This window comes from Rhamphochromis sp. 'chilingali', assembly GCF_963969265.1.
Source record: "Rhamphochromis sp. 'chilingali' genome assembly, chromosome: 21".
Lineage (NCBI taxonomy): Eukaryota > Metazoa > Chordata > Actinopteri > Cichliformes > Cichlidae > Rhamphochromis > Rhamphochromis sp. 'chilingali'.
The window spans coordinates 13,777,069-13,789,104 of record NC_137949.1 but is presented as its reverse complement, the minus strand read 5'-3'; the positions used below and the strand labels follow the sequence as shown (position 1 = coordinate 13,789,104).

The window sequence follows — 12,036 nt, the reverse complement described above, 5'->3', positions numbered from 1 at the left end:
GTTCTGTTGATCTTATGTGCTGCACAATAATGTTTAATATTTAGTATTTACTGTCATATTCCCATATATCATTGTGATGTTGTTTATTCTATTACTCTTGTTCTCTTCTGCTTGTTTTCTTTTTTCTTTCTCAGCAGGTGACCCAGGTGATCGATATATGCATTTTTTTTCTTTTTTTCTTCTTTTTTTTCTTTTTCTGCTCATTCTGTTGGTTTTTGGTTTTTGCCCTTCTCCCCCGTCCCTCTTCTCAGCTGTTTCTCTTTCCCTCTTTCTTTCTCCCCTTCTTTCCCCCAGTCAAGTCTGTCCCATATTCAGTAAGTGAAAATAAAATAAACAATAAAAGGTGAATCAAATGGACCATTATGGCAAGGCTGGGATGGTCAATTTGGTAAAGTAAATCCGTTGGGCATCTTTCTTTGCCTTTAGACAACAATTCTGATGGCAAAAGAGCCAAACGGGACAGGCAAAAAAAAAGGTAAAACGGCTAAAGACCCTGTTGACTGGTCCCCAGATCGCGTCCGCGTTTTCCGCGGAAGTCGGCGCTGGCCAACGCTGCTCTGCTGGCCCACCCGTTCCCGTCAGCGGAGATCGCATTGACCACCGACGCGTCAGATGTAGCGGTGGGTGCCCTGGCAGCCCTTCGCCTTTTTCAGTCGCACACTCCGAGACGCTGAGCATAAATACAGTGTTTTCGACAGAGTTATTGGCTGTGCATTTCTCTACGCGACATTTTCGATTTTTCCTCGAGGGTTGCAGTTTTACCGTGTATGTTGACCATAAGCCTCTGACCCTTGGACATGGCGAAGGTCCGCAAACGGCGGTCCGAGTTTGCTGTGCGACTTGTCGCCCGCGCCCGGTCGTTCCCCTTTCGTGGCGCCGTCGTGTTTTCGACTCCATTCATGCCATCTCTAACCCGGGCGTACAGGCTTCGGTCAAGCTGGTCAGCGCCAAGTTCGTTTGGCCGGGCCTGCGGAAAGCGGTAAAGAGTTGACTCCCTCAGTTCGTGTCGGCGCTTTGGTCCAACAACAATTGTTGATGAGGTCCTGGGGGTTAAGGTCCACACGGGATGTGCCAGCGGTTTCATCGGTCATTCGGGCTGCGCTCTGTGCTTCCTTAACAAATGGTAACTGGGTCAACCGTCTGCCTCGGGTTTTGGCCAGCCGCTTGAGGAGGTACACCAGAGAGATAGAAGGCAGGAGAATAAACCAGCTGTTCTCCACAGAACCAGCAAAGGTGTACTCTCAGTGGCAAGGGAACAATAATAATAAGAGAACAGCACCACCAAGGCTGGAGACGGAGCAATACTGGAAGAGCATATGGGAGAAGGACGCAACCCATAACGGCAATGCTCAGTGGCTAGTGGATCTGAGGGCAGACCACAGCGACCTCCCTAAACAGGGTCCAGTAACCATCACAGTGGCAGATATCCAAGAAAGGGTCTCCAGTATGAAGAGTTGGACAGCACCAGGGCCCGACATGGTTCACGCCTACTGGCTAAAGAAGCTGACTGCACTCCACGAGCGTCTGGCAGCACAAATGAACCAGCTGCTAGTTAACGAGAGACACCCGGAATGGCTAACCGAAGGTCAGACGGTCCTGATCCCCAAGGACCCCAAGAAGGGACCGGTCCCCTCCAACTACCGACCAATAACCTGCCTCAGTACTACATGGAAGCTCCTGTCAGGCATCATATCGGCTAAGATGAACAGGCACATGGGTCAATACATGAGCGGGACACAGAAAGGAATTGGCAAGAATACCAGAGACTGCAAGACCAGACTGAGCAACCTGTGCACGGCCTGGATTGATTACAAGAAGGCCTATGACTCAATGCCCCACAGCTGGATACTGGAATGCCTAGAATTGTACAAGATCAATGGGACCCTAAGAGCCTTCATCGGGAACTCAATGGGGATGTGGCGTACAACATTATAGGCCAACTCCAAGCCCATAGCACAAGTCACCATCAAGTGCGGGATCTACCAAGGAGATGCTCTGTCCCCACTGCTGTTCTGCATAGGCCTGAACCCCCTCAGTGAGATCATTAACAAGACTGGCTATGGATACCGACTACGGAACGGAGCAGTTGTCAGCCACCTCCTGCACATGGATGACATCAAGCTGTATGCCAAGAGTGAACGAGACATCGATTCACTGATCCACACTACCAGGCTATACAGCAATATGTATATATATATATATATATATATGTATATGTATGTATATATATATATATATATATATATATATATATATATATATATATCCAGTGTATATGTATGTATGTATGTATGTATGTATGTATGTATATATATATATATATATATATATATATATATATATATATATATATATATATATATATATCCAGTGTATATGTATGTATGTATGTATGTATATATATATATATATATATATATATATGTATATGTATATATGTATATGTATATATATGTGTGTACGCACTTAAGTGGAAAATGTAGGCAATATTGATGCAAGGTTAAAGTCCTTGACCACCTGAATGTCTCTATGACCGGTATTATCTAAACCTTGAGTGCAGAGCTTTTTTTTCCCCTTCCCGCTCTCTTGTCCTTCAGCTGCAGTCCTCCCTCGCTCCTCGTCTTCACATCAACTCGTGGACGTTATTCTTGGCAACAACCATGGCTACAGCTGGAAAGGTAAGTTTAATTTAACATGAGTTATTTGGCATTATGTGCATTCAACATGTGTTGTCTTCATGCATTTCTCCCTGTATTTTTCCCATTTTTTTAGTTGTAACCTTGCTTTAAATATGTGAAAACACAAGAAATATTTCAAGCTGATTTTCTTTTCTACCAGGATTACCAGTTGCTCAGGCTTAAATTCCTCTTTTCCTGTGTGTCTGTGTTTCCCGTTTGCCCCAGTTACATAGCACATGTCCCTGGCTCAGCACACAGCTTAAACATATTCGGCCGCTTTCTGTTGGTTGGTTAAAATTAAAGCAGTAAAGGAAAGCCAATGTTTACTAAGCCCACACAAACCATACTTATTGCTGTAGTTTAAAAAGAAATGTATCAACTGAAGAAAACCAAATAAGATTAAAAGAATACAGCAGTAATAAATCTTATGTTTGCCGGGTAACTCTTGTATGGACTTTGAACTGCTGATCATTGCTCCACTGATGTACTTTTATCTTTTCTACTGAAGCATACATAGGCGAGGAATGAAAGCCTTTCAGGCTTAACAGCTAATTTGACACTTAAATATCCCTCTCTGAGTGCAACGGCATTTATAACTAAGGATGGAAACATAATATAAACGTTCCATTATGTTACAGTACTTTCTAATATAGCTGTGTAGCTGTAGCACACACACAAGTGTTGTGTGTGTGTGTGTGTGTGTGTGTGTGTGTGTGTGTGTGTGTGTGTGTGTGTGTGTGTGTGTGTGTGTGTGTGTGTGTGTGTGTGTGTGTGTGTGTGTGTGGTCGTTCTCTTGACTTCATAGCACTCGAAAAGACTTATCTTGTGGCAGATTCATGTGAATGCACTTCAGATTATAGGTTGTCACACTTCAGATGACAATATTAAATTAAAGAATTTCAGGAAGTGTTTGTAGCATTGTAGCATATGTCACACTTAATTTTTTGTCACTGCCTTTTAGGTCATCAAGTGCAAGGCAGCAGTGGCCTGGGAGCCCAACAAGCCCGTAGTGATTGAGGAGATTGAGGTCGCCCCACCTCAAGCCAATGAGGTTCGCATCAAGGTAAGAGATGTCCACCTTCAAGACACACACATATCTGTATTTGTTTTATTACAATTTTATAACTTTTTTTGTCCTTGTGTTAAAAACAACTTGCTCGATGCAGTTTGGAAGGTCCGTTTAATGAAAGGTTGGATAGCATGTCAGTGTTTACAGTCTTTAATGATTAGCTTTTGTGCAGATTGTGGCAACATCGGTGTGCCACACAGACCTGTACCATCTTTTCGAGAGTATGCATAAAGATGGCTTCCCAACTGTCCTCGGCCACGAGGGAGCCGGCATCGTTGAGAGCGTGGGGCCTGGAGTTACGGAATTTCAGCCAGGTCAGTTTTGAATTCCTAAGAGTCCTGTCAGTTTCATGTGTTTACAGCCAAGACAGTACATGTCTGCTTAATGGGATGGGAAAAAAATACAGTAACCAGTTAAGTCTTTTTTTACAATCTAAATGTTTGCAGTTTCTCTTTTGGCAGCTTTGTACAACTAAATGTTTAAAGCTGTTGGATCTTGTGGTCCAGGCCACTCAATCATAATACTTAGCAGTAAATTAAGTAGATATTCTCCATCGACTGAGGTCACGCAGCTCAACAATAACAGCATCAGCAAAGCCTCTAAAAAGAAGCATGGGAAATATTCTGTTTGGTTTCACTGTTGTTTTCTTTTAGGAGACAAGGTGATTCCTCTTTTCCTCTCTCAGTGTAAAGAATGCCACTTATGTAAGAATCCCAGGACCAACCAGTGTGAGGTAGCATGGTGAGCACTCATCTCCTGTGATCCATTTTATCTTCAGTTTTGTTCATGGGCTGTTAGAGCATTAGACACGTGCCTTTAAAAAATGTTGTTTTTAATTTTAGCATAAATTCTCTTGTTCAGGACCAGGATTAATCAGGCCATCATGGCTGGAGTGGAATCCAGGTTTACCTGTAAAGGGAAGAGGGTGCTGCAGTTTATGGGGACCAGCACCTTCTCTGAGTACACTGTGATCAATCAGATGGCTGTGGCTAAGATTGATCCTGCTGCTCCTCTGGACAAAGTCTGTCTTCTTGGATGTGGGATCTGCACTGGATATGGGGCAGCTGTTAATACCGCTAAGGTTTGTAATTTGGGCTTGGATTTGGGAATTGGAAATGCGCTTGTTCTCTCTTTCAGAGAAGTATTAAGACGTTCATACATAATTTTTTCCAGATTTTGGAAGTGAACCCTGCAGTTGTTGCTGCTTAAATCTTTTAAGTGTGTCTGTAGAGGCCCTGTGACATATCAGGGCACTTTAAACCAATCTGGGAAGAGCAGAAGCAGAAGTTTTGAGTGTTTGCTGATCTGGAGGATTCAGGTGTACATTAGCAAAATGCCAAAATCTTGACTGGAGTGAATGTCACTTTGAGCACTTGCCACAGATTCTTAATAGGATTGAGGTCTGTGCGGGCCACTCCAGGATCTTGGTTTTAGTATCCTTGAGGAACTGTTGGACTAATTTCAATGTATGTTTGGGGTCATTGTCTTGTTGCAAGACAAGCTGATGCTGATTGAATGTCGTTAGGAAGCCAATTGGTTGCACAGGTGTGATTTCAAAGCTGATTGGTTAATTACTGTAGGTGTGTTTTGAAAGCAAACATTCACATGAGGCTAATATTTTGACCACCCCTTATTTTTTACACTATATGGTAAAAAGTAAGCCTAAAAATATATTTTATATTACAAAATGTACCAGAAGCTACCAAATAGCACTGGTGAATTTTTAATTATATCAAGTTTTATCAATGCTGCAAACATTGGGAAGAAGTTTAGATAAATGTGCCTTAATTCCTGGAGGGGCTAATAATTTTGGCCTCAACTATAAATGCTAAACTTTATGACAGCACAATTAAAAAAAAAAACAAAAAAAAAAGACTCAATAAGTGGAGCTTGTTTCGAGAATTTGGCAGTAGAAAGACTTTTCTCTCTAAAAAGAACAAGGAAGTTATCTGGAACAATGTCCTTCAGACAAACAAGGCCACGAGATTTTTTTTAATCTATAATACAAAGCACCACGCCTCGTATCTCAACCTCATGTCTCCGCTATGGTGTCTGGACATGACATTGTGATCTGTAGTGAGAGTAGGAAACAGGTGAGAGTGAGCTTGTAGTGGTGGAGGCACTTTCTGGGAAGAAGATGAATAAATATCAACAGAACCAAGACAGAATACATGTGTGTGGATGAGAGAGAGAGACAGGTGGAAAGGTGAGGTTGTGAAGAATAGAGATTGTAAAGGTATAGAGAATAGAGATTGTAAAGGTATAGAGAATAGAGATTGTAAAGCTTCAGCAGACCAGCTAGTTCAGAGACTCATCACCCCGGAAGAAAGCAAGACGACGATGGAACCGTTTTTTTTACTTGTTAGCAACGGAGGCTGGTTGGAACCAGGCTCTTGGAGCTGAACGCTGCTCACCTGTTTCCTAGCCAACTTCAAAGAAACAGCCTTCCCTTGCAGCTTTTTATTCAGTGAATACAAGCACCACCCATATGGTCACAAAAGGTTAGAACACTGTGTGTGTGTACATGACTTCCTGCCACACAATATATGCTTGCAACGGTTTAACCACATTTCCTAGTTATCCAAAGGTCATCTCCCCACACCCGTATACGGCTTAACTTTAATGGTTCACCATATGCAAGCATAGGTGAGCTCCTAAATGGCCGGGGGTGGACATTCCTCAGAAGATAAGGAAACCAGAATCTCACATAGAATGTGCCTGCAGTTAAACGGCTACAGCTAATTACCTCCCCCAGCATCATAGATGTGTAGGGGAGGAACAGAAGAATATCTAACCGTGCAGTTTAACCTTCCTGCCTTCTTGGGACCTTTTTGTGCCACTGCTATGTGTTAAATGGCTGCCATTTCCACTGTGTTCAGTGGAATATAACCAAACTTGCCACAGGATAGTTTTTACCTGTCAATGTTAATATTCCAGTGTGAATTCCTTAAATCAGCCTAAAATGGCTGAGCAGCAGAAATCCCCACACCCATCACCCTGGGGACCATTTTCTGCCCATTGACTTCCATTATAAACGCTATTTTTCAACCCCAAATTATCATCATATGATTTTATTTTTTCTTCTTTTCTTGGATGTCAATGAAGACTCAGGGCCTTGAAGTTTTAATTTTTAAATTGCAAAAAAAATGCAAAAAAAATAATGGCAGGTCAAAATGTATGTTGGTGTCAATCTTTGGTCCATCTAAAGGCCTACTTATAATGACAATCACATATTACTTCAACTGGTTTTTTGTGGAAATATTTAGTTTCGTTTTTTGGTTTTTGGGGCTTATAACACAGGGCGCTCATGTAATAACACTGGGATTTGAAGGGTTAAAACAATGAAAATATAATTAAAACTTTACATGAATATTTCAGGGAGAAGTAGTTTTACAAGGTTGGCTAATTTAAAGTGGAATAAAATATGGATATATGGTCTTTTTATGGCGTGGCTGAGAATGGTCCCTAGGGTGATGGGTGTGAGTTTTTTAAAGGATGGCAGGAGGGTTAAGGCACGGTTTACAAATTTAAGTAAAACAATGGAAACATTTAACAATTTCAATCTAACAACAGGAGTTTAAATGCTTGGAATAAATATTCAAATGTATGGTTAGAGACACTGTAATTTGATTGTATATACAATGACAATAAATGCTTTCATTCATCCAAAGCAGCAGACAAGAGAGGAGAAGAAGGGTGGAGAAAACGAGAACAGTGTCAGAGGAAAAAGTTGAAATAATTTGTGTGCTTGGTGGTACTGAGTCCTTTTCATTTCAATTCAATTTTATTTATATAGCCCCAAATCACAACAATAAATTGAGCCATTTTTGACTTAAAACTAAAATCTTTTCAATAGAAATTCTCATCAAGATTGAAATGCTTTGGCAAGAGTTACCACTCATTAGAAGATACAGAATATGTCCATTCATTATGTTTCTATATATTAGAACTTTACTATACCCAGCACAAAGTGTCTAAGTCTCTCATCTTGTAGGTTGAGCCGGGCTCCACCTGTGCCGTGTTTGGTCTGGGAGCTGTGGGTTTGGCTGCAGTCATGGGCTGCAAGGCTGCAGGAGCCAAAAGGATTATCGCTATTGACGTCAATCCAGACAAGTTTGAGAAGGCCAAAGTGTTTGGAGCCACCGACTTTGTGAATCCCAAAGATCACGATAAACCTATCCATGAAGTGCTCACTAAGATGACCAATGGAGGCGTGGACTACTCATTGGAATGTGTTGGGAATGTGCAAGTCATGGTAGGGAGATTTAATCTAATGTGGTTTAAGAACATGGAACATGAAATAAAGTTAACCAAGCATACTTTTTTTTCCCTTAGCATTTAAAATGTAATAATTGATTTTAATCATTGAAGAAGCCCTTTGATCTACTGACTCTGTGCCCTTTTCCATCTAGCGCAGTGCCCTGGAGTCTTCAGCCCAAGGTTGGGGTGTCAGTGTGATTGTTGGATGGACAGACTTGCATGACATAGTTATTCGACCGGCTCACCTCATCTCTGGACGTACGTGGAAGGGCTCCATGTTTGGAGGTGAGATCAGTCTATTTTACATCCTGTGAGGCTGTGGGAGTGTGTGGGTGTGGTGTTGCTCTTTCTCTCTCTGCCCTCACTCCAGGATACAGCTGCTGCTCATTCCCTCATTCAGCACCTGGACCCAGTTAGCAGTTAACTCTCAGACCTTATATAGGGTTAGAGTGGGGTGGGTTTTCTCTTTGTCGTTGCACTGATTGTTAGGGAATGGAGAGGTGCTATAGTGTAGTTGTGGGAGCAGTGGGGAGGTTTACTGCTTTCAGTGAGTAGTGTGGGCTCCAGCAGCAGTAAGGTGTGTGCTGCTACAAGTGATTAGGGTGGGCCTGTGGGGTTTAGAAGTGCATTATTCTTTGGTGCTTGTTTGTTCTTCCACCTTCTTAAGACACATAAGACTGAGTTGTGACCTTTGTCTTTTTTGCAACGCCGCTTTATTAATAAGAACAATCTCTTTGACTTGGGATTGTTCATAATAAGAACTTAATATTCACCACACTGCTTTGTTTGGCTTCCTTCTCATTCTTTCCTGGTCCTGTTTCTACTGTTCCCCACACCTACCCCTAGACCTTAGACTGTTACATCCCCACAAATAACTATTATCACGGAGTGGTGAATCGCAAGTAAAGGAGCTTTAAGTTTACATGTTCTAAAATGTGGCTCTTATTTTAATCTTGTGATTCAGGATTTAAGAGTAAGGACGGCGTCTCCAAGATGGTTAAAGACTACCTGGACAAGAAGTTGAAAGTGGACGAGTTTATTAGTCAGAACATGACTTTGGATCAAGCCAATGATGCCATTGAACTCATGAAGAACTGCAAATGGTAGATTTGCCTTTCACAGCTGAAGAAAAACACAAGTTATTATTTGCTAAAGTGAAACTCAGTTTTTTTTTCTCTTTCTTTCCACAGCATCCGGGCGGTCATGAGTGTTTCCCCACCATAAGACCACTGTGCTGCTTCCAGCAACATTAAATCCAGTAGTGTATCACTACAATCAGTTTAAATAGTTCAGTGAATTCCTCTGTGGACATTCATATGAATTCATATGAGCAAAAATTTAAAAAGCATTTATGGATAAATAAAATGGCATGAAACAGATTGGTTTGTGAGACTCCTGGTTTTTCTTGTTTTATTGGTTTTTATGTCATTAAAGTCTGTATGAAGTGTGTCTAGCTAAGATTTACACAGCGCAGCCTAATAATATAAATGTTTGCTTTACTTGACAGGCTGTGTTGTAATTATTCTGCTAGGACTGATACCATGATTTGTCCCCTAGCAGTCCTGCTGGTTTCTTGTAGAATTTGTGATAAGAGAGAGGATACTGCAGCAATTCCTGTCGATTCAAGTGACAAAGCCAGCATACGTATGCCTACCTCTACAACTTGGCTCATACAAGAACTACAGGTTAGATCTTTATGCTAAGCAACAATGAAATCTTAAATGAATGAATAAAGTCACTGTGTCTGCTCAACACCAGAAGGAGTTTGCTGGTATTGTGGGGATGAACAAAAAGTATTTGACCAGCATAATATAATCTGCAGTATGATCATTGCTTTAACAATGTAACAGATAGCTTTAAGATGGCCTTAAGATGTTATGCATACAGTTATTATGTTGACCTTGTATTTCAGGTGCAGTTATGACTATTTTATACACAATGCATATCTGTGCTTATTAAAGAGTTGGAGCTTGGTCAATTAATTGGGGGTTGGAAGCTTTGTTCGGCGCGATGTCCGGACAATCTATTGTGCAAGTGACTTGGAGCCATAGAAGGAATTGCAATACATGCTTACAAAACACTTATATATCAGATCATTTTATATTAAGGTTTTAGTAGAGGTTCTTGGTTAAAACATTTATTTAGTAGAAGACATACACATAGTCTCAGTGAGCTTCTGGTCTAGTGAAAGGTCAGAAGTGCAACAGGTGAATTGAGAAAGAGCATGTGAGGTCAACACATACACACACATTAGTTAGATTTATTTAGAGGAGAGATTAGTTATGTCTCGACAAGAAAGAGGAACAATTCACTTTAAGATAAGAACGGAAAGTACCAGCCATGAAAATAGAAGATGATCTTCTGGGTTAAAAGTCATTGTGGTGTTGATCTGATCTATGTATAAAATGTACCTGTGACGCATGAAGGGGCGTCAGTAAACAAACCCTGATGTTATAAAATAATTGTTTGTGCTTTAGTAAGTCGAAGATCAATTGCTGTTTCCAGTGATCTTCCCACGTGTGAATTAAAATCTTCGTTTGACTTCACCCGGCCGGACCAGTGTGGTTATTTTTCGATCACCTCTTGTACCCTTTCTCAATTTTTGAACCTTAACATTTTGGGGGCTTCGTCCGGTGGTTGAGTAAGGGAGAAAAGTGGAGGTGTGAGCGGTGGTCCGAGGTGGTCAGACGGGCAGACTTGGCCAGTGGTCAAAAGTGAGTGGACGCACGCCGGCGCATCATATTTAAAAAGGTAAGACACTACCTGTTGAATTATTTCCAAAGTGTGTCAAATTGGGCTGTGAAAATTAAAAGTCTACTCACTGAAATTACTGGTGCATGTCTGTTTTGATTTTGATGAAAATTTCATGAGTTGAAGCAGTTAAGAGTCTGATAAGAAAAGTTTAAATACTGGGTTGAAGTCCCAAAGAAATTGAGTTAGAGTCTCAAGTAGTTTGGTAGGGAATTGGTTATTGTGTTGGTTAGAGTCCAAATTTGGTCATAAGAGTGGACCTGAGCGGTCATGTTGTGAGTTGGAGTCTCCATTGACCACTAGGTTGCACCTGCCTCAGTTATACACTTGTTTTGGGTGTTGATTGTTGTTTCAAAGTATTATAAATTATTTTAGAACGGAACCGTGGGGGTTCTAGGAAGCGCAGTGCTCAGAGGTAACGCTTGCCAATGCCAAGGACGCTTAGGCATTGTCCTCAAAGAGGGATAGTCAGTTGGTTACTGTGGAGTTTGGGGCACTCCAGAATAACTAGGAGTTAGAGTCTCCTTACCGTTTGGAACGGTATCTGCGCTTTTTTGGCCAGCAGAAGTGGACTTCGGGCGTGTAACTTTAACTTAAAACTTCGGGGTAAGCCTTGGCTGTGAAACGCCAAAAATAGAGCTTCAGGCAAAGTTTGGGTTGGTGGACGCTTTTAAATTGAGTTAGGGATTTTAGAGATGAGGCCAGAAACAGTAAAGTCTGATACTGGTTAATTGGTCGCAAAAAACTCAGGGAGTTTATCCGCTGGGCGGTTATTTTAAATTTGTCGAAATTGTGTAGGCGCTAAAGCTGACAGATCTGACAGTGGTTGTAAATATAAGACGTCGTTGTAATATAGAATAAGAAAATTTGGTGTGAGAGATCTCTGTGGGTCGAGTCAGCAATGCACTGACTGCCTGCTGCTATTCTTAGATGAAGAGTGTGTGTGCATGCAAATGAGGCAGCTGATGCAGAGCGGACTATGCTTTCGGTTTTGTGTGTTATTCAGCTCTATAACTATTGTTTGCAAATGTGGATAAATGTCTGCGATTAAAATGCTGGCTTAGTATATAATAACATTGTAAATATATGAATGGTGACAGCGTTTCAAAGTAGAATATAAGAATTGTTTGTGTTTAAAACCAACGTTTAGGTAAGAAGATTTAAGGTGGATTTGAAGGCATAAACAAAAAATAAAAGGGTGATGTTAATAAAAAGGGTTACAGTCTGCAAGTGTTGTTAATTCATGAGCTGACTGGATGCAGAGTAAGTGGAGTGGTC

General features: G+C 41.2%; 1 protein-coding gene across 1 annotated transcript; it reads left to right on the top strand.

Annotated features, from left to right (window-relative positions):
- The first annotated feature begins 2,546 nt into the window (after positions 1–2,546).
- On the top strand, positions 2,547–9,386 carry LOC308389825 (alcohol dehydrogenase 1-like). The gene is made up of 9 exons (XM_080871378.1): positions 2,547–2,678; positions 3,640–3,741; positions 3,920–4,061; positions 4,401–4,488; positions 4,609–4,828; positions 7,742–8,002; positions 8,160–8,292; positions 8,972–9,110; positions 9,198–9,386. The coding sequence occupies exons 1-9, from the start codon at positions 2,661–2,663 to the stop codon at positions 9,229–9,231; spliced, it is 1,137 nt and encodes a 378-aa protein (XP_080727504.1). The 5' UTR covers positions 2,547–2,660; the 3' UTR covers positions 9,232–9,386.
- Positions 9,387–12,036: the final 2,650 nt, after the last annotated feature.